The sequence below is a fragment of the Magallana gigas genome, chromosome 5 (assembly GCF_963853765.1).
Source record: "Magallana gigas chromosome 5, xbMagGiga1.1, whole genome shotgun sequence".
Classification (NCBI taxonomy): Eukaryota; Metazoa; Mollusca; class Bivalvia; order Ostreida; family Ostreidae; genus Magallana; species Magallana gigas.
Genome location: NC_088857.1, coordinates 31588749 through 31611481, shown reverse-complemented (window position 1 = coordinate 31611481; position 22733 = coordinate 31588749). Strand labels below are relative to the sequence as shown.

The 22733-nt window shown below is 34.1% G+C and overlaps 2 protein-coding genes across 4 annotated transcripts; both read right to left on the bottom strand.

The window, feature by feature from the left end:
• Positions 1-165: 165 nt before the first annotated feature.
• On the bottom strand, positions 166-11717 carry LOC105333450 (uncharacterized). Of its 2 annotated transcripts, none has more exons than XM_034468850.2 (5): positions 11461-11717; positions 5613-5751; positions 4657-4854; positions 1622-1792; positions 166-1518 (listed from the first exon to the last, which is right to left on the bottom strand). In XM_034468850.2, exons 1-5 carry the CDS (start codon positions 11596-11598, stop codon positions 677-679), a joined length of 1488 nt encoding a protein of 495 aa, XP_034324741.1. In that variant the 5' UTR covers positions 11599-11717; the 3' UTR covers positions 166-676. The 2 variants fall into 2 exon arrangements, with proteins under 2 accessions (XP_034324741.1, XP_034324743.1); XM_034468852.2 differs by having other exon boundaries at positions 5613-5771; positions 11461-11587.
• Positions 11718-16643: 4926 nt separating this feature from the next.
• LOC105333449 (TBC1 domain family member 7) lies at positions 16644-21366 on the bottom strand. 2 transcript variants are annotated; one of them, XM_066084397.1, is made up of 8 exons: positions 21212-21366; positions 20645-20865; positions 19654-19835; positions 18836-18973; positions 18041-18192; positions 17162-17291; positions 16913-16981; positions 16644-16814 (listed from the first exon to the last, which is right to left on the bottom strand). In XM_066084397.1, exons 2-7 carry the CDS (start codon positions 20835-20837, stop codon positions 16916-16918), a joined length of 861 nt encoding a protein of 286 aa, XP_065940469.1. In that variant the 5' UTR covers positions 20838-20865; positions 21212-21366; the 3' UTR covers positions 16644-16814; positions 16913-16915. The 2 variants fall into 2 exon arrangements, with proteins under 2 accessions (XP_065940469.1, XP_011434738.2); XM_011436436.4 differs by having other exon boundaries at positions 16644-16981.
• Positions 21367-22733: the final 1367 nt, after the last annotated feature.

Here is a 22733-nt window from a genome sequence, read left to right as displayed (position 1 = left end):
TACTCTATTGAGGTATATATTTACCTCTACATGTCCCCTATTCAGTCGTAATGATTGTATTTCGTACATAATATTCATTTCAATTTTGGAATGTGACCTTGGATATTAATTGTCAAAAAGTTCATTGAAAATCATGTTGCAAAAAGAATACAATTTTTTATACTTGTGCAAGTTTATTACCATAACCTACTGAATATGTGCATATTTGAAACACTGCATATTTTGGCCAATAATGTCCCTTGTCCTTTAAAAAAAAATCGGTGAAAATATTTTGATTTTTATGTACATTAATTTCGACAAGTGCCCCATACCACTTAATACGTTCAACCTTCCTATATGAAGGATGTTGTTAAAACGCATGATAATGTCTGCATGTTTAAATATACATATATGTCATATATTTTCCTCCAAGTTCTTTTATTCCTCGATTTGATGGATAATTTTATTTTACGTGACTAAATGTTTTATTTTTGTTGAAGAAGACGAATAAAAAGAATATTTTTGTTCTCCAGAGGACAAAGAACTGCTATGGACTATTGAATTTCTTTAGTTCCCATTTTGGTTACCTCACCTCAAGATTATGTAATGATCGCACGTGTTTTATCACGCTGTAGTTTTAAAGAGAATCCACGATGACGAATGTAAACCTGTTATTTTACGTCATAGAACAGGTATTCTAACCAGGTATATGACCTTTCTCCACGTAGGCCATTAACCTCACAGCCTCCAATTTTGTCATTCCACAATCCGTGTGAAGAATGTCGGCAGTCAGTTCGCTCAAAATAGCACCGTCGATCCACTGTTTTTCAAAAACAGAAGCGTATTTTTCAAGTCTCAGTTTCTGCAACAGAGCACCTACATCCGCAACATTCATTTTTTGCAAGTCTTTCTTCGCATCGATGGTTACTGGTTTATTTCGTATGTTTTTACCTCTAGGGTTTATATTCCTTGCGGGTAGCACGGGGCTGTTTACGTCCTTGGGGTCAGTTTTGGCAGAAAACGAAGATTGGCTGATCAGTTTACTCGGAGAGTACATGTTATCTCTCGAAGTTTCACTAATGTCTTCATATACGCCCTTCAACTCTGAAGATGTTTCACCAGTGTCATCATGGTCATGGTGTTTCTTAAAAAGTCCCAATAAGGATGCTTGACCTTTGACCTTATTTGTTCGAGTGACGCAAGTTCCTCTTCTTGGGGGGATGCCGGGAAGGGCGCCTCCACTTTTAGCTGAATCATCAGCAGATCTTGACCGATGCATCGATTTAGACTTGTACTGAGGCTTAGGTGGGATTTTTGGTTTTGTATCCTCAGAACAAGATGGCGCCTGTTCTCTAGTACATGAAGCGATCACTTCGTACGTGTCACAGTTCTCATCTGGGCGACGTTTTTCTGGTTTTGACCCAGTAAGCGTTTGGTACACATCTGCTTCATTGAGACAATCATGTAACGTGCAATAAACTTGCGGTACTTGAACTGTGGCATCAAAATCTCCATCCTCTTTAGCGTAGAGAGCTATATCTGCAGGCAAAAACGAACAATTAACACTGATTTTACCTTCTTCTTTTTTAAAATGTCATGATAAAATTAGATTCTGATATGAAAGGATTACTGTCTATTTTACCTGGATTTCCAAAGTAATTATCACACTGTATCTGGTTATTGCAAATTTCGTTTAAAGAGTGGATGTAATTGCTCCATTCCGTTTGTTCATAGCCCTCTCTACCAACAATCAGAGACATGCGAAGGTCTGTCAGAAACAATGGAATCTGTTGAATGGCGGAGGTTACTTTATCTGCAAAGAGGTGTTATAGTCGTTAGAGAGTTGCTGCAACTGAAATATACACCTTATCGTTGATAAACAGTAAAATAAGATGATTTATAAAGTAAATTATTATAGCCCGAAGAAAATGCATAATTTCTTTGTGATTTTTCAGGACCAGGAAATGCGAGGTATGTTCCCTTACTTAGTTTGTGGTTGGTATGTGGTTGTATTTTCTGGTGTATGTTTTGCCTTTCATACAGAACTGGTATGCTGTATCCACAGACAGTTTAATCTAGCTCTTGTGGTTTTTGGCAATTGTATGAAATTGTCCACTTCCTTATAAAAGATTTTAACCCCCCCCCCCCCCTTTCAAATAAAAAAAAAATGAGTCCGTGTGACATTATTTTTCCTAGAATTTTCTGTATCTGCTGAAATACAAATCTTATTTCAAACCAAGCGCAACGATAGGTTTAAGTAATAAGTTTAGCACCTGCAGAAAAATACCATGCGGTCATACAGCGTCTTACATGGTCAAAATCGCTCAAATGTTCTGGAAATTTTAGTTCCTTTTTGTTTTGAACATATTTTATTGACTAAACAAAAGGATCAGAAACAAGTTCTAAAAACTTACAAGTTCCTCTCCTTAAATATAACAAAAGTTGTCATGCATATGAATATAGAACAAAAGAAAATATAATATTGATATACACAAAGAAATATTATTTAAATCTCAAGGATTCGTCTATAAACTTTTGTACAGAAGCAAAAATGCTTTTGTTGATATGTAAAGGAAGGTTGTTGTTGCCATATAAAAATAAATTAGTATCAATATTGACTAAATCTAACATAAACAAATGATCAAACATGTTGTTTCTCGCTCTAGAGTATTTTTTACAAGAAAAAAAGAAATGATAAACATCTTCTGTTTGACCACATAAACACAACGGATTATTTATCATATTACGTTTACAAAGATCATAGTTTAATACACAGTTATGTCTCCGCTTTGTATGAATAATGTTGGTACAGCGTTTACCAAAAGAAAAATAAATTTTTCATTGGTAATCCTATCGGTATATAGTATATCTCAACTCATACAATTGCAGTTTTAATATAACAAATTAATTAGATCAAACTTTATCGCCCACTCATAGCGTTACTACCTCGAGAGCCCCTAAAGTATAGCTATTGCAATAATTTTAGTAGCATTTTATGTTCTAGTTTTTTTCCTGAACTTGTACATGCATTCTATATATCCCATTTAGCAGTATCAATGCAAATATTTACAACAAGCTTGCAAACTGCTTTCCAGTACTTTCAGTACTTCAGTTCCTACCAGTTGTGTTTGAAAGTAGTATGTGCAAGATTTTTTTAAATCTTTCAAATTTTCTAAACACGTGATCATTTTTTTTAACGAAGAGAAGTGCATGAAACCTTTAAATGTCTGTGCTATTATCATAAAATTGAGGGTCGCCATGCTTTATCGATAATGTGGATAGACAAGATCAAACATAAATGGAAATGTTCCATAGGTGGGCGCATTTATCTCATGTCTAAAGGAATCGGGTATATACAATTTAAATGCCATGTCAAACAGACGATACCTTGCAATTTAGTTGTGCAACAAACTGAACGGCAATGTAAACTTTTAGGTATTTTATCGGTGAATATTTTTAAGTCATTTAAAGAAGATCTGAAGTCCTGAAAGTAAATTTTATCTCAGATTTGAATATATAAAAAAATCCCTTGCTATACGGATGTATACAGAGTATGACCACCATACCTAAAACAGTATGATCCATCTGTATCTGGATTTTATTTCGCGATGATCTATTTTCGCTATTTTTACGATCATTTTAACATCGGCTCGCAAAAATAGCAAGAGGCCCATGGGCGACATCGCTAATCTGAGCAACAATAGCCCTAGACCGTTTTTAGAGTATTAATTATTATCAAAACAAATATCAAGAAAACTTAGTAGAGTATATCTTGTTTATGAAGATTTTTATTTTTTCTTCTATTCTAAACATAGACATTAAATTGCTCTGTTTGATTATGTTTTAAAAGATTTTCTCCACTTATTCCAACGTAAAATTATCCCTCCTCCATTGTGGCCAAATCATACCCTCAGGTATCATGATTTCAAAAAACTTGAAGATGCATCGACACAACTTACAGGATTTTAAGCCAAATGGTTTTATGAGAAGAAAGATTTTTTAAAGATTAGTCTCTATAAAATCATTAATATGTATATTGCCCCCCCCCCCTGTAGTTTCGGGGGTCATGATTCGAACAAACCTGAATCTTCAATATCTGGTGATGATAATAACAGGTTGTCTGGCTAACTGGATTTTGAAAAGTTTTTTTGAAAATACCAACAAATTTCAATAACCTTAAATTACACGTATTTCCCCTTTAAAGAGGGACTGACAATTTAATTGAACAAGCTTGAAAGCACTTCACACACAAGTATGCTTTATACCAAGTTTAATTGGTTCTAGAGAAGAAGATGAAAATGTTATACGTTTACGACAACGCTAGCGACAATAATCACGAAGACAGACAACGGACAAATTTTGACAAGGAAAACTCAATTGAGACTTCGGCTCAGATGAGCTAAAAGGATTTACCTTTGCAAATTCGAAACACGCGAAAAAAAAACCCCTGAATTTAAGATTGATAAACAAAAGTATGTAGTTTCATGCTTTACTTTCGTCTATCTAAATATGGGCGCATAAAGTGGTGAGTATTGAGCAACAAACGCATGAATTCATTGGTTCTTTTGTTTGCTTTTGAAAGCGTCCAGCCTTAACCTTATTAATATGCATAATGTAATCTCAGTTGTAGCACAATAAAACTTTAAGAATAAATGAGAATTGTAAAACATATCACACCTTCTGACAAGTTGTGACCCAGAAGAAAGGTATCCTGATACGTGTGTGTCAGTCTCAGCACCAGCTTGTCATCACTGTTTATCAGTCTCATTGGTGTAAACGATTCCGAGTCATTTGACGTCATTTCCGGAATGAAAATAACGTCAATTGGAAGCCTTCGTTTAGATAGTACTCGACGCAAACTGTATCTTTTGTTTCCTGGAATATATTATAAACAAAATATATCTCAGTTAGATCAATTTAATACGTAGTAATACAACAATGGTTTTTCAAAGACTCTTCCCCATCAAGATACAAGTAAAGGCAAAAATGAATTGAAAAGTTTGTAATTTTGTACATGTACGTACAAACAATTTGCAGTTGTATTTCATATTACATGTATTATTTTACGTGTATTGAATAAAGAAAATTTCAAATTTACGACAGAAGGGTTTCAATGCAAAATATTCAACCACATATTAAGTTATTAACTTTGGACATTTCTTTATTTCTACAATATCTTTATTCCCATATTATGCATAATGCTTTCGGTGACCTTTCCCTTTCATTATGCGCCTTGTGTTCATTGTATATGTACAAGAATACGTGATGTTTGAATGAGGGCATTTTTTTGTAAGAGGATGCGCATTTAATATGCCATACAGTGAATTATAAAATAGGTGAATTTCTAAACGTATGCACACTAGCTGCATATTCACTAGCAGTACAAAATTATATGTATTGTTGTGTTCAGATAAAAAATAAGTTAACGTAGAAGGTATTCATATAAAGGACATGAACACAGAAAGCAAATCCAAAAATAATTTATCTCCGATTTTATCTTTGGGAGTTGGGATCAAGTAAAACAACATGTAACCATTATACTTGTATAACCATTATAAATCAGACCCAATTTGCGATTCAAATTTAAGTGAATTACGTCAGAGAAGGAAGTAAACTTACATAAATAGAATTACCTTTTTTTGCCGACACAAAGCAGAATTGTGCATTGTAGTCCAATGGTATACTAAGGAGCCTGTGGGTCAGAGAGAGGGGGCCATGCAGTACGCTGGCGACCACGCGCTCCTGAGATCCTGCTCGTCGTATAAAAAGGACCTGCATGTACACAACAAAATCTGCATAAGTCAAAATCTTTTATTACAAGCTGGTGGCAAAAATTAAACGTGCAAATTTAACAAAAGAGCACTTGGCTTGCATATTATCCAATTACAAAAATATGTACTTTCGATATTGGCTGATGTGTGTTCCTATCATAGAGCACAAATCGTTTCCTGAACTATTAAAGTTTAAATACATATACAGTTTAAATGAAACAGGAAGAATTTTGTCGTTTATTTGTTACAAATTTTTTTTTTATAAATTCAATTTAACATTCGTAACTCAGCCATGTGAGTGAATGAGCTCAAAGATATCAAATTTTGACGAATCTTCTGACCTTGCTCTATTTAACATTTTAAATTCCCAATTGATTTTAAAATCTTAAAAGAATATGACTTAAATTTTATTGTTTCTAATAAACATTAGACTTGTTGTGTGACACCGCTTGTCTCTTCCATTCGGAACAAAGCCAAATGTACAACTGTCGACAAGACTGACCGTACAAACCCCCCGCATGTAGCCAGAAAAGTCGAAATTGACGAAATATAAAAGTTTGTATCGATGCAATCGATTTTTTATCATCTTTTTTTATTTATTTATTTATTTATTTTCTTTTTGCTGACGAACATGACAGCAGGAACAATCAATCTCGATTCTGACACTAAGCATTCGTAAAATAGGCTATATCTTCCGATCATTATTATTTTTATTTTTTAATTATCTCATTATAATAGAGGGTGTTTTAAAAAAAATGTTAAACTAAAAATGCTCACGAAAGCGCAGATATTAACGGCGAGAGCAGGCCCCGGGGCCATAAAACTTAGACGTGCTTTCTTTTGATCTAAGTCTCACTTTTACAAAAGGAACATATAGTGGAAAAGTGAGAATGAGATCAAAAGTGAGCTCGTCTAAGTTTTATGGCCCCGGGGCCAGATGTGCATGTAAAATCCCCGCTTTTCAATTGCAAATCTTCATTGACTCTATTTAAATGATTAAAATCTAAATAGATATGCATGGACGTTCATTTGTCTAGTACGACTAACTACTTCTCCAAGATGCAAATATAATCATGATATTTTTCATGTTAAAAAAGAAAATTCTAATAAAATTCCGTACACCAACCCCCCCCCCCCCCCCCCCCCTGTATAGCCAGACAAGTTGTATGTTGTGTGCTTCTCAATGGTTTATTCCCCGAACGGCTACTCGCCAAAACAAACACCTAATTATTTTATGCAATTATGGGGTCCTCTTAAGGGGCACAGGTATACTTTACCTGTGTTCACCTTGATTCATATAATCAGTGAAATATTGTTAATTCATTAGAAATGAATGTATTGGTATATTCCTATAAAATTTGAAAGCTTTTATTAAAAGCACTTTTACAAAATTCCGGATTTTTATTCATTTTTAAAGAAATAAAATTTATCTAGAATGCCTACGGTTTCTCTAAATATGGTATTATAACCTTTTCAAAATGTTAACAAACACTACATTTCCCACTATGATGAACCTTACAACGTAAACTCATTACCTAGAATGTGTAAATACTCTTACAGTATGACAATTTTCGATGGAATGAGACACTTTTGTTAGATGGAAGGGAAACAATAAAAACGTCTTGTGATTCGTCGAGACTCTATTTATGTTAATCTATTGTAGAGTGTTTTTAAAAACTTTTCCTTAAATGAAAAGTATTATTATGATGTAGCCTAAACCCGTCCACTTAATTTTTAAATTTGCACTGAAAAGAATAAAAATTTGTGTTGCTAAATTTTGAATCAAAGATCTGTTATGTTTACAAAACGTATGTGCATAATTAACTGACTTACATTATGAAATTTATATAAACAATGTATACAAATCAAAAAAGGATATTTTTACAACATTTCAAATTCTCTCATCTTTATTAGTGCCAGTATGGGATATCTAACGCCTTATACGCCCATATCCTTTTTAGCTCACCTGAGCTGAAAGCTCAAGTGAGCTATTCTGATCACATTTTGTCCGTCGTCCGTCTGTCCGTCCGTCTGACCGTCTGTAAACTTTTTACATTTTGAACTTCTTCTCTAAAACCGCTTATCCAATTTCAACCAAATTTGGCACAAAGCATCCTTATGGGAGGGCGAATATAAATTACAGAAATTGTATTGTATTGTATTGTTTATTGGCTAAATTCAAATGAATTATAAGCTGTTGAAACATATGTACATAATTATAAATATATAATGCTACACTCTATCCAATCAAAATCAAACAGTTCGCTATTGACGTTAAACAATATTCTAAAAAAATATTATTCATACATGTACATTCATAGGAGGAGAGACCCTATAAATCAATAAATCAAATGATTATAATAATGATAATAATAATAATAATAGTAATATTAATAATAAAAGTGATAGTAATAATACATCAGTTGGATGTACTAGTTATCCGACATCCCGTTTTTTACCTGCCTCACGCAGAAACATTGCGAGATGGCACAATTGTTTGCGATTATGAATGGCAAGGAGTTGAACTAACTTAAACATTGAAGGACGAGACCAGTAATATTTTTTTAAATACAATACCCGTAGACTTTTATAAAATGGACAGATAAGTATGAAATGGAATTCATCCTCGACTTCACCTAAATTACAATATTTACAGATACGCATCGATCTGACAGTTCCATTATAACGGCCTTGCTCTACCAAAAGCCTATGCGATGACAGTCTATATTTTGTTAAAAGGACAACAAGGTAATAATAATAAAAATAAAAGTCCGATCTGTATTCAAAGCGGAGACAACCTTGAAACTGTAGAAAAAGGGGGGCGCATTTTTAAAAATCTTCTTCTCAAGAACTACTGAGGCAAATTCAACGTAGTTTAGCATAAATTATCCTTATGGGAAGGAAAATATAAATTCCAAAAATTAAGGGGTAATTCTGTTTCAAATCTGAGTTATTACGAAAATAATAATAAATGAAAGGCGTGTTTCAATCAGTTTAAAAGCTTCGGGTTCGGCATCCGGTAAAATGGGTAGGCAAGACTCGGCCTGGGCAAAAAAAGGATTGGCAGATATTAATCTGCCAATCCCATTAAAATTTCAGGATATTTGATGGACTAATATATTTGTATTCGCTGTAAATATTGCTGCAAAATAATGCGTATTTGGAATTGACGATTTCCGATCTGCCCCGGCTTTTATTTTGCCACGGCCCGGGTTTGCATACCCATTTTACCAAGACTCGTATTCCATACTTCTAAAACGAGGTTCTTTGTTTAAAGCAGCCATGACATTATACGAAAAAGGGTCGATCTGACTATGATGAATTTGCTTGTTGTGCAACAGTTCGCGTATGAAGGGAAATTTTGAAACATGCAAATTATATTTGTACCGATTTTGTGAAGTAAATTGAGGCTAAATATTTCAATGCGTTGACAGTTTTCACACATGACGTTGGTGTTAGCTTGTTCTGATATTCGTTTCGTTTTCATTATTAATGCTTTGTAACCTGGAAACTATCGTCTGTATTTCGTGAATTTTACGTATCAAATCAAACAGAGACTTCGGTAAATCAAACAGTTACCTGTTTACCTGCGTAAATTAAGCAAAATCTGATGTAGAGGTACCGAAATACAATTCATTCTATCGGTAATTCGGCATTATCTTTTGCGTAATGGTAGATTAATGCAATAGGTTTTGTTGAGATGCTCGGCATTTTCTCGAGTTTATTAAGTTTAAATAGAGTTTGATATCGCTGACGGAAATATGTAGGTATATACATGTATATATATGATTCCTTTCGAAAAATAAATTGTGTTCTTTATTTGGTATACATGTATTGCATGTTTCTTGTGTTTAATTGTTTACAATTTCTATTTACTAACCATATTTGAGTGTTAAGCTTCGAATTATAAGCAAGATCCAGGGATTTGCTACCAATTCTATGTTTGTACACAGATCTTAAAAACTAAAGATTAAAAAAGTAAAAAAATTTGTCAATATTTATTAAGAAAATTTTCAAAGTCTGTTCTTCCAGAAACCAACTTTAACAACTTATTGTATTGTAAACTTAACCTTTTTAGCTCACCTGAGGGTGGGGCCACAATGGGGGTCGAGGTTTAACAAATGAATATATAGAGTAAATCTTTAAAAATCTTCTTCTCAGAAACTAATCAGCCAGGAAAGCTGAAACTTGTGTGAAAGCATCCTCAGGTAATGTAGATTCAAATTTGTGAAAATCATGACCCTCGGGGGTAGGGTGGGGCCACAATGGGAGATCGAAGTTTTACATAGGAATATATAGAGTAAATCTTTAAAAATCTTCTTCTCAGAAACTAATCGGCCAGGAAAGCTGACACTTGTGTGGAAGCATTCCCAGGTAGTGTAGATTCAAATTTGTGAAAATCATGACCCCCGGGGGGTAGGGTAGGGCCAAAATGATGGAAGTTTTATATAGGAATATATAGAGTAAATCTTTAAAAATCTTCTTCTCGGAAACTAATCAGCCGGCAAAGCTGAAACTTGTGTGGAAGCATCCTCAGGTAGTGTAGATTCAAAGTTGTGAAAATAATAACCCCTGGAGATAGGTTGGGGCCACAATGGGGGGTCGAAGTTTAACATATGATTATATATAGTAAATCTTTAAAAATCTTCTTCTCAGAAACTAATTAGCCAGAAAAGCTTAAACTTGTCAGTAAGCATCCTCAGGTAGTGTAGATTCAAATTTGTGAAAATCATGACCCCCGGGGGTAGGTTTTGGCCACAATGGAAGGTCGATGTTTTACATAGGAATAAACCGAGTAAATCTTTAAAAATCTTCTTCTCAGAAATTAATCAGCCAGGAAAGCTGAAACTTGTGTGAAAGCATCCTCAGGTAATGTAGATTCAAAGTTGTGAAAATCATGATCCCCAGGGGTAGGGTGGGGCCACAATGGTGGGTCAAAGTTTAACAAAGAAATATATAGGGTAAATTTTTAAAAATCTTCTCAGAAACTAATCAGCAAGATGATTCTTTATAATTGTTAAAACTTTGGCCCCAGGACAATTCTTTGGCCTCACGAGAAGGTTCAGAGTTTGATGTACGTTTATATCCCATATATAAACTATTGTTAAAGATCTTTTAGAGAACTGCAATACTCAACATATGATATGACTATAAAATCATCCTGTTAGAAAAGGGACTAATGATTATAAACATAAGAATATCCAGGGGAAAATGGATTTTATTTATACAGGATCTACATGTATTATTGTACATTGTCCAGATAGTTTGTAATATGACTCCATTTAGCTGATTTTATCATACCTATTGTTCCTCAGGTGAGCGATGTGGCCCATGGGCCTCTTGTTTTTGTTGTTTGTTTTTTTTTTGAGTTTTTTTTTACCAAAACATGAATGAATGCATAGAAGAATTTTACAGAACGTAGAAATGGGTTTTGATATGATAAATTCTTTGATTGAATCTTTAAATCAAACCACTGTCAGATTAGAATGTCGCGATTAAAAATACACTTGATAATTTTCGTCGTAGTTCCAGTTTCAGGCATTTTGTTATTGGCAATCTATTTATAGAATATATAGTTTAAATTTTCCAAAAAATGTCTGCGATTTTTTTTTATGAAGAGTTCTTGTCTTAAGAGTCCATTTTTTACCAATGAGAGAGAGAGAGAGAGAGAGAGAGAGAGAGCGTAAACAAGATTGCTTTTAATACTAACCTGTCCCCTTTCGTACGTCTTGATTTGTTCCTCGCCATAGTAACCTTTTGTAACCTGTATAAGTCTCGGCAAGTAATTAGAAAACTGTTCATGAAAATCTTTGGGGGAATATTCCACACTGTTCACCACAAACACCATGCTGGTAGAACTAGTCGACAGAACTTCAACACTGCACACCGAGAACTAATACACTTCCTTGTTTTAATAATGCAAAATCATTGAGTGTTTTACGCACCTGGTCATTCTTGATTAAATAACACAGGTGTTTGTAAGTGGACTGTAATCTATTATTTATACAGTTAAAAACTGTTACTGACTGTCCATGGAAAAATGTCCGGTTGTTCCAAGTCCATGAAAGGCGAGGCGATTTTTTTTAAGTAGAGGACCAATTGCACAATGTTTTATTTGTGAACAGAATTTAATGAAAAACACGTTTTTAGTCGCCATACTTTGCTACCGTTCAAGAAGTAAAGCATCTTTTTAAAAACGATTAGTTGTGTATAGGAACTGCCTAAAAGATACACGCAGAATTCGTACAGCGCTGAAAGAATCTCGTTTATATTTTTTATCAAAAGAACAGATAGTTATAAACCGAAAATCGTGCATTTCTAAATATTTTAAAAGATTTATTATAATGAGAGTTTATTTTTAGATATCGACTTTTTAAACTCCAGAGAATTTCTATACCTATACATCATCATCGTATACTTAGAACCATTTTAACACGACCTTGGACTTTCAGTACGGTGTAACGATCCATTTCTTGCGTCACAAGTTAAATGACTCTGGTTTCAAGCGAAATACACACCGATTGCGTAGTCTTAGCTCAAAGGCTAGACAAACCTTGTTGATTTCAAAGAGCCATAGCTGTAACGTCAGCAATGAAGTAGACAAGCCTACGTCACAAGGCAGTTTGACACAACTACCCAAAGTCCAAGCTCTTGTTAAAATGGTTCTATTTATATATTGCTGCTTAGTTGATGCGGGCGAGACAAACGAAAATTTGAACCGCACCAAATGGCCGAGGTCCTAGTTTACAGATATAAATTATGGAAGAGTGTCCCGAAATAAAAAGGCAAAAGCCAAATTTTCAGACCGCGAGTCGTACACGGAATCGTGTCAAATAGATCTTGCTGTTGGCGTTACATGTAAAAAGTGGATCTATTCTTATTTACATTTTTTAAAAACTTTAGTGTCGTATTTGTCAAAACATCAAAAATAACGAGAAAGAAAAGAAAAACATTAATTTTTATTTATTGTAAATCTGTGGTAAGGGCGCCACATGCATCATGTCTCAGATTTCATGTTCGTTATCATTATTTTTCGCGACGTTTTCGGCTATACGCAAGATCGTAACTTATAAAATTATGGGACCGATTTGTTATAATCAGTACTAGTATTCGCAACTTGGCAAAGAGTCATACTAAATCTATAACCTGAACACGAATTCATTAAAGAAGTAATGAACATTTTTTGTAAAGTATATAAAATTAATGTCTTTTTTAAAAATTGACTCCAATCTACATGCATATAGCGCCACATCATTATTACATACTGTAATGTTTCAAATAAATACCCATTCTTCTTGCATACTTTTAAGGAATAAGGAAACATTCTTTTAGTATAATTTTCACTTCATAATAAGAATGATTCCTTATTACTTGTATTCATTCCTTATTACTATATAATTATTTACATAAATAATAATTCGTTATTTCTTATTTTCACCAATCGTTCATTTGAATATTAAATGATCTACGTTTTTACGTTATTTTCATTTTGTAAACCGTAATTGCGCAATGAATTGATGAAATGTTTCAAAATATGTTCGTAGTGTTATCACAGAAAAACACACAAGAAAATATAAAAATCTAGAAATAAAGTCCGCAATTACCAGTACTTGAATGATTCTAGATAACTAGAAATGTTGTCTGGAAATATTAAAAAAACCGAAGCTCATTAGTTATATAAAGAAACAAGAGGCCCATGGGCCACATCGCTCACCTGAGGAACAATGGGTATGATAAAATCAGCTTAATGAAGTCATAATACAAACAATCTGGACAATGTACAATAATACATGTAGATCCTGTAAAAATAAAATCCATTTTCCCCCCTGGATATTCTTATGTTTATAATCATTAGTCCCTTTTCTAACAGGATATTTTTATAGTCATATCACATGTTGAGTATTGCAGTCCTCAAAAAGATCCTTTACAATTGTTTATATATGGGATATTAAGCTACATCAAACTCTGAACCTTCTTGTGAGGCCGAAGAATTGTCCTGGAGCCAAAGTCTTAACAATTATAAAGATACGTCTGGCTGATTAGTTTCTGAGAAGAATATTTTCAAAGATTTACTCTTTATATTCCTATGTAAAACTTCGACCCTCCATTGTGCCCCACCCTACCCCCAGGGATCATGATTTTCAAAACTTTGAATCTGCACTACCTGAGGTTGCTTCCACATAAGTTTCAGCTTTCCTGGCTGATTAGTTTATGAGAAGATTTTAAAAGATTTACTCTATATATTCCTTTGTAAAACTTTAGCACCGCCCCCGCCCCCTCCCAATGTGGCCTCACCCTACCCCCAGGGATCATGTTTTTACAACTTTGAATCTACACTACCTGAGGATACTTCAACACAAGTTTCAGCTTTCCTGGCTGATTAGTTTCTGAGAAGAAGATTTTTAAAGATTTACTCTATAAATTCCTATGTAAAACATCGACCCCCCATTGTGGCCCCACCCTACCCCTGGGGGTCATGATTTTCACAACTTTGAATCTACACTGCCTGAGGATGCTTCCACACGAGTTTCAGCTTTCCTGGCTGATTAGTTTCTGAGAAGAAGATTTTCAAAGATTTACTCTATATATTCCTATGTAAAACTTCGACCCCCCATTGTGGCCCCACCCTACCCCTGGGGGTCATGATTTTCACAACTTTGAATCTACACTACCCGAGGATGCTTCCACGCTAGTCTCAGCTTTCCTGGCCGATTATTTTCTGAGAACAAGATTTTTAAAGATTTACTCTATATATTCCTATGTAAAACTTCGACCACCCATTGTGGCCCCACCCTACCCCTGGGGGTCATGATTTTCACAACTTTGAATCTACACTACCTGAGGATGCTTCCACGCAAGTCTCAGCTTTCCTGGCCGATTAGTTTCTGAGAAGAAGATTTTCAAAGATTTACTCTAGTATATATTTCTATGTAAAACTTCGACCCCCCATTGTGGCCCCACCCTACATCCAGGGGTCATGAATTTAACAACTTTGAATCTACACTACCTGAGGATGCTTCCACACAAGCTCAGCTTTCCTGGCTGATTAGTTTCTGAGAACAAGATTTTCAAAGATTTACTCTATATATTCCTATGTAAAACTTCGACCCCCCATTGTGGCCCCACCCTACCCCTGGGGGTCATGAATTTCACAACTTTGAATCTACACTGCCTGAGGATGCTTGCACACGAGTTTCAGCTTTCCTGGCTGATTAGTTTCTGAGAAGAAGATTTTAAAAGATTTACTCTATATATTCCTTTGTAAAGCTTCAGCACCGCCCCCGCCCACTCCCAATGTGGCCTCACCCTACCCCCAGGGATCATGTTTTTACAACTTTGAATCTACACTACCTGAGGATACTTCAACACAAGTTTCAGCTTTCCTGGCTGATTAGTTTCTGAGAAGAAGATTTTCAAAGATTTACTCTATATATTCCTATGTAAAACTTCGACCACCCCATTGTGGCCCCACCCTACCCCTGGGGGTCATGATTTTCATAACTCTGAATCTACACTACCTGAGGATACTTCCACACAAGTTTCAGCTTTCCTGGCTGGTTAGTTTCTGAGAACAAGATTTTTAAAGATTTACTCTATATATTCCTATGTAAAACATCGACCCCCATTGCGGCCCCACCCTACATCCGGGGGTCATGATTTTCACAACTTTGAATCTACACTACCTGAGGATGCTTCCACGCAAGTCTCAGCTTTCCTGGCTGATTAGTTTCTGAGAAGAAGATTTTTAAAGATTTACTCTATATATTCCTATGTAAAACTTCGACCCCCCATTGCGGCCCCACCCTACATCCAGGGGTCATGAATTTAACAACTTTGAATCTACACTACCTGAGGATGCTTCCACACAAGTTTCAGCTTTCCTGGCTGATTAGTTTCTGAGAAGAAGATTTTTAAAGATTTACTCTATATATTCCTATGTAAAACCTCGACCCCCCCATTGTGGCCCCACCCTACCCCTGGGGGTCATGAATTTCACATCTTTGAATCTACACTACCTGAGGATGCTTTCACACAAGTTTCAGCTTTCATGGCTTTCTGGTTCTTGAGAAGAAGATTTTTGAAAATTTCTCGAAATTTTTCATTAATTTCTAATTATCTCCCCTTGAAAACGAGTGTGACCCTTAATTTTCACAACTTTGCATCCCCTTTGCCTAAGGATGATTTGTGTTAAGTTTGGTTGAAATTGGCCCAGTAGTTCTTGAGAAGATGTTGAAAATGTGAAAAGTTTACGGACAGAAGGACAGACGGACGGACGACAGACAAAATGTGATCAGAATAGCTCACTTGAGCTTTCAGCTCACGTGAGCTAAAAAGTAGTCTTAGACCACTGCTTCCTTTGATCAACAAACGTAAAACCTCTATTCCAAAGGATACTTTGAACAAAGTTTGAAAGAAATTGGCTCATTTGTTCTGCAGAAAAAAGTTTATGGACCCTCTGTACAGAAATGAAAACTAGTTTGTTTGTCACACAAAAGTGTGCTTTATAAGCATACAAGTATCTAAACCAGGAAAACGCATTGAAGACAAAATTTCCTACTGAATGAAAAAAATGCCTTTTACTACCATACTTCATTTGGTAAAATGCATGTACAATAAGTTCACAAATATTTTATTTTGGTCAGAGTACTGAGCAGTGTATACTAAGAGCGTCCTTAAAGTATATGTACATGTACATGAAAGTCATTAATTGAGGTCTCTAGCCCAGGCAAGCTGAAAACTTGTCAGTCATGGGTTTATTATAAATAAAACCCTTCAGAAGTCCTCAAAATAATTTCCTCATTATTGATGATAATTGTCACTAATACAACAACTCTTTCCTATCTATAGTATGTAACTGGAATAAAATGTCCCTGTTATTGCAACAACAAAATATTTCTAACACATTTTTTATTACAATTAATTTTAGCATCTTTTACAACAAAATTCAGTGTCAATGTTCAACAACATTATTAGTACTTAAAGGGTCCATTGTGTATCATAAACATACACATTTCTATAACATCATAAATTAACATCTCTCTCTCTCTCTCTCTCTCTCTCTCTCTCTCTCTCTCTCTCTCTCTCTCTCTCTCTCTCTCTCTCTCTCTCTCTCTCTCTCTCTCTCTCTCTCTCTCTCTCTCTCTCTCTCTCTCTCTCTCTCTGCACTAGGAGTGTTTGCTCCATATATCTAAGGCTTTAGTCACAATAATGTCACCACAGTCTTCTGGTAGCTGGAAAAAATATCACAAAAATAAATGAACTGCTATTTTATAAGACAAATACAAAAAGATTTTTATTTTCTAACCGTAATTTTTTAATTTTACAGGAAATCCTACTAATTGATAAATAGAATGTAATACATGTTTATATTAGAAAAATTATCATCCTGGTTCAAAAACCAAATAACATACCTCCATCAAATATTGAACCATTTCATCTTTACTTTTCATGCTTAACAGGGGGCGCTTAAAAGTCTGAAAAATGGCAACTGCTACAAACACAACTATACCATGGGCTCCTCCTATCACCTTATCCCAGATCCTAATGAGGAACAAAAAATAAAGTTGACATTTACATGTACATATCTTCTAAATGTGGAATCATTCAAAGTTAAAAGGGACAAATATTCATAATCTAAAATGTACCAATTCAAGCAGATAAAACTTGTGGATGAATGATTTTCTTAAATGAATATTTATCTGGTATACTGTATACAGGGTTATTTTGCCCCATGGTTTTTTTTTCCCTTCTACACTTGCCAACAGTTTTTAATTTGCTCAGATACGATTGTGTTAAAAGAGAGATGATTTGAGACATGTGAATTCATTCAGTCTTAAAATTGTCAGCTGAGGAAAATAAAATGTGGGAAAATATATTTCCCCGTGTACGTAAATGTTCGGTATCTCAATATGCATAGGAACTAATTCACAAATATTGGGACACCAATAATATAATAGTTTCACAGTACATGTAAACATGTTCCGAAATCGTATTTGCAACAGTGACTTGTATTTGCATTTCATCAACAAAATATACATTTCTAATCTGTACTTTGTAATGCATCTTCTAAATTTCTTAGGTATAGGTTTGAGTAAATAAGACTGCATGCAAAAATTATCTAATCAAATGTGAAAAAATATGACATTTTGGAGAATTATTGATAACAGCATGCAGTTCCTGACAATTATATAAATATTTAGGAATATAACAGTTTCAAATAATAGATTGTAATGCTAAACAAATGATAAGAACACACTTCAGCATGTAACAAGTACATTGCAATTACGTACCTTTCTATGGAAGTCTCGGGAAGCACACCGGCAAAACAGCTCTCAAACCACAAGTGCAGGGGCAGAGAATTCCAAAGGTCATGTTTGTGAAAGAGGTCAAACAGTTTTCTATCTCCATCCTCAGACTTTAGGCATTGAGATGTTTTCTGAACCTTCAAGTGAAGGAGATTTGCACATACTGTTTATTGATTAACATTCTTTCAAAAAGTTTTTAATTAATGTTGAGATGCTTCCACTTCCAAAGAAGGGCTTCAATTTTAGATCTTGGTCTAATGCTGAAATTCTGCATTGTACAATCATGTACCTACACAGTCAATGAAGTGCTTTAAAGTGCATTAATTGCTTTATACAAATTTCACATGAAAACAGCGTAAGTTTTTTAAAAAAATTATGTGGAAAAAGTTGGTATACATGTACCGATATATGCTACCTAATTGGTGAATAAAATTGATGTTTAACGGGGGGAAAACTCTAGATTAAACAATAAAAAAAGGGAAATTAATTGTAAACTTTAAGAATGAGAACATTAAAAATTGATACTTAGGCAAATCTTATCAACTTTTAACTGCTGAAAAAATTTGAATGGATGATCAGAGACTAAATCTTAATACCGGTATATGGAACCTTTATGATAAGGTCTACTCAGCCCCTTGGCACCAAAAGGTGCCTAAATAATATTAATGTGTAGAGGTTAAGAGAGGAATACGAATAATTTATCATACAAAGTGGAATACCGTATGAATAATTTGTAATACAACAATATTTTAGAATCCTTAGAAATGGAAAACAACTCACCAGAATTTCATTACTGTCCTTGGACTTTTTAAACATTTTGTAAAATTCTACAGAGACAAGGTAAGCATCTGTCATGTCTTCACAGATATTTGCCATTGTAGCTGCTATTAAGACAAAGTCTTCAAACTCACAATCATACTGAAAAGAGAAAAAAAATTAAAAGTTCAGTTCATACTACTATAAGTGCTAAGTAAAACACAATTTTACAATTTTTTTTCTTTCTTGCTCTATGTTTTTCTTTTAGTCACATACTCATATTCATTATTAATTTATTATTTAAGTGATTTAATTGATTGTTTTAATTAAGCACTGTTTAGTACTTGTTTAGTCATGTTCAAGAACAACACAATCTATGTTTTTCTTCCAAAAAATCAACTTTTTAAACTTCCTTGTACATTTTCCAAAAATGAATCTAAAATATTCTGCTCAAAAAAGATATACTGGTACTGATAATTCTTTGCACTTGCTAATAAGTAGATGTATTTGACTTTGTCAACAATAAAACACAGTTAAACAAGAGGAACGCCTAGTGCCCTTGCCATTGGAATTATTTTGTGAATGTGTTGTGAATCAAGTTAGCACATTTGTTTATTGTATTCTATTGTAATTGCTACACAAAATTTGGGTTATATAGTGTATACACTCGATTATAAGGTATCTCAAATATTAGCAATAGATTTGGAAACACAGTACTTAAGATACACAATATATGTAAACAATATATATACATTATAACACTCAAACATTCACATACACACAGTTAGCAATGCAATATCCCCCATGGATCAAGTTGCATGAAGAAATGATAAAATCTTTACCTTATATTGTTCAAATTTGATCTGTCCTGATTCAAGAAGGTACATTTTGAGAAAAACATTCCCTATTGGCGAATCTTCTCTAGCATATCGCAATATCTGCACAGCATGTTTCAAGTCATTGTATTTCTGTGTGCGTTGTTTCATTTGAAAATCATGAGAGTCTGGATTTGCACAAATTATATCTGAAATTAACAAAGTACAGAAAAGAATTAGCAAACATAAAAATCTTTTTATCAATGGGGTTTAATACACTGAATTCAAAATTATTGTTCTGTTGAAAGCTGTTAGATTTTTTAAAGATTATGCCTGTCTGGTGAGATATACAATATACTTGTGTAATGATGTTATCTATTATAAAACTGCTTGTCATTAAATGTTATCCTTATGTTTTTATAAAACTTGCATCAATTTTAAATATAGTAACAAGTCATTCTAATGAAAATAAATCACTGGGAATGACATGTAGAAAATTCCACTAGACTGTTTCTGAAATGCAAATCCAAATGTTAAGAATAGTTTTATACATGTATTGTTTTATAATTTTCAGAAAATGTGTTGAGAAAAGTATATAAAGTCCTTACAACTGACACTTTTGTCAAGTATTTGTACTATCCAGATTAATAAGTATTGATCATGTTTGGTTCTGACCTAATTAAACAGTTATAGTTCCGGTTTATTGTTTAAGTTTAATGGCTTTATCCATCCAGACACAACATTTATATTTACTGTAAATTAATCCTTATATATTACGCGAGTACTTAATTCCGGGATCCCGCTGTTTTGTATCAAATCGCGAGAATATAAAATCGCGAATGCGGAACTTTTATCCTTATTTATCATAGTTCTTAACTCTGACAGAATAATGGCGAGATTTTAAAATTCGCAAAGGGTGCTCCTCGCGATTTTACGTGGATATTAACTCCTAGCGTTTAATTAGGAATCTACAGTAGTGAGTACACATCATGTATGTACATGTACCGGTATATCTCACCTAGTGTCAATTTCCATACATAGTTACGATACATTGCTGGCATCGCAAATCGCAAGCAGAACTGCTTTAGTTTTTCCACACTGATTGGTTTCTCTTTCAGTAGAATTTCCAAAGATTTCCTTTCCTCCACTCCACCAATTCCAAACTTGTCATAATAGTATGTTCTGAAGTTTCTCTCATCTGACATGATCATAAAGATGTCACAAGACTAACAACAGGATCTGGAAAATTAACATTGTAGTTAGTACGAAGGAATTTATAGTAGATAGATATCTGTAGTTGTCTCTTGTGTATTAAAGACATAAATGGTTATGCCATATGAAAATAATACCACGTTTCAATTAAATTTGTTAATTTATAATGTAATCATTCAGTTTGCAATAATCAAAATCAAGCAGTTGACATGAAAATTATTGTTTTTACATAATGATCATATCGCAAACAAATGTACACTAACCAATGGTAACGTTATGTTGGATAACTTTGGTTGTAGTAATAACAGTTACACTCTTTAGCTTATTGTATGCAGTATTTTTTTTCAATACAAAGTCATAACTCAAAACTTACTGTTCCATTCTTAAAGCTGGCAAAAACCAAGGACAGTTGATGCACATACTTAATCATATATAACCAAAACACAAAACCATAATCATAATGTATTCCTCTCAGATTTTTTCCTGCCTTCTGAAGTCGGAAGTTGCAAATTGCTAACTAAAAGAGAAAACCAAATTTTGCCTTTCGGAACTCCTCGACACTTGCGTAACCAAAGTTTACTCTAGTCAAAGTCGAAGATGTACAGTCTTTCACAGCGTCTGAATTCAGCGATCACAAGAAGAGTTGTGCGTAACTTTCCACGGCTTTTGAGTTCTGGAAACGAAGGTGAACAACCAGAGTTTATCCCGATTCCCGAGTATGCAATGCGACCAGATGAAACCATGGATGTGAGGAAAGCTAGGCTTCTCTACCAGAGTAGGAAAAGGGGCATGCTTGAAAATGGACTGTTATTAAGTACCTTTGCTGCGAAATATTTGAATGGAATGACTGAACGTCAAGTTGAGCTGTATGACAATCTTATAAATAAACCCAGTAACGATTGGGAGATTTATTATTGGGCTACAGGAAATAAACCCACACCAGAGGAATATCAGAGTGAAATTATGGACTTGTTGAAGGAACATGCAAAAAATAAAGACAAGGATTGCAGAATTACTCAGCCACCTTTGTATGGATAATGAACAAACATTATCTATAGACTTGTGGTTTTTATGTTATGTATGTACTGTAAAATTAGATTTTTGAACGGAAGAAACAAAGCTTAATCTTTCTATATCTATTGTATTTTGTTGCCTTATGATAAAAGAGAAATAAAACCTATCATTTATTTATTTATTATGCATATGGGATTGAATTATCAGTCAATAGTGTTATATCACCATTTTGAATTTACATCGGGATCGAGTTGAATTAGAGCAGGGTAAAACTAGTATAAATTCATGCCAGGCGGATCCAGAGAAGGTAAGGGGGTTAAAAGGATTAGGTACTGGGCGCAATAGAACTAGGGTTAATTTTAAGCTCCATGGGGGTCAAGGTTTCCTGAATTTCAAATATTTTCAAAAAAATAAAAATAAAATACTACCAGCCTTATCACTAACTGTAAACCTGAAAATTTATATTTCTCCTCAATAATAGCAATTGTTTATGAGAAATTGTAGAAATTTCATTTTAAGGTGGAATAACACACCTAGAATAAGTCACTTAAGGTCAGACGACACGTTCCTCAATTTTATATAACCTTTTCCAGGAATTTGATGATGGTTTACTACTATCTTGACAAGCTTTCTTGCAAAAAATTAGGGTACCTTACCAGGCATTTCTGCAAAATACTAGAGTATGCAATTTCCTATATAATCTTCTTGAAAATACACTTGAATTGCGTATAAAAAAATAAATTCATATACAGCACAGTAAAATTCACTATATTGGAATTCTATCTCGGCCGGGGCGGGGTTTTGAACTCATGACCTCTAGAACCTATACGCTTTTGGCGGTGAGCGGCCACGGTTCTAACCACTCGGCCATCTAGACACAT

Bases quoted from the DNA above. Each gene is read 5' to 3' on its own strand.
- LOC105333450 (XM_034468850.2), bottom strand. From the start codon at position 11,598: ATGGTGTTTGTGGTGAACAGTGTGGAATATTCCCCCAAAGATTTTCAT. The intron at 1,793-4,656 runs GTGTGATATGTT...ACCTCTTTGCAG, and splicing joins GGGTCACAACTTGTCAGAAG to ATAAAGTAACCTCCGCCATT. The intron at 1,519-1,621 runs GTAAAATAGACA...TTTTGCCTGCAG, and splicing joins TAATTACTTTGGAAATCCAG to ATATAGCTCTCTACGCTAAA.
- LOC105333449 (XM_011436436.4), bottom strand. From the start codon at position 20,837: ATGATCATGTCAGATGAGAGAAACTTCAGAACATACTATTATGACAAG. The intron at 18,974-19,653 runs GTAAAGATTTTA...TTCTCTTTTCAG, and splicing joins TCAAATTTGAACAATATAAG to TATGATTGTGAGTTTGAAGA. The intron at 17,292-18,040 runs GTACGTAATTGC...GTTCCTCATTAG, and splicing joins CCCGAGACTTCCATAGAAAG to GATCTGGGATAAGGTGATAG.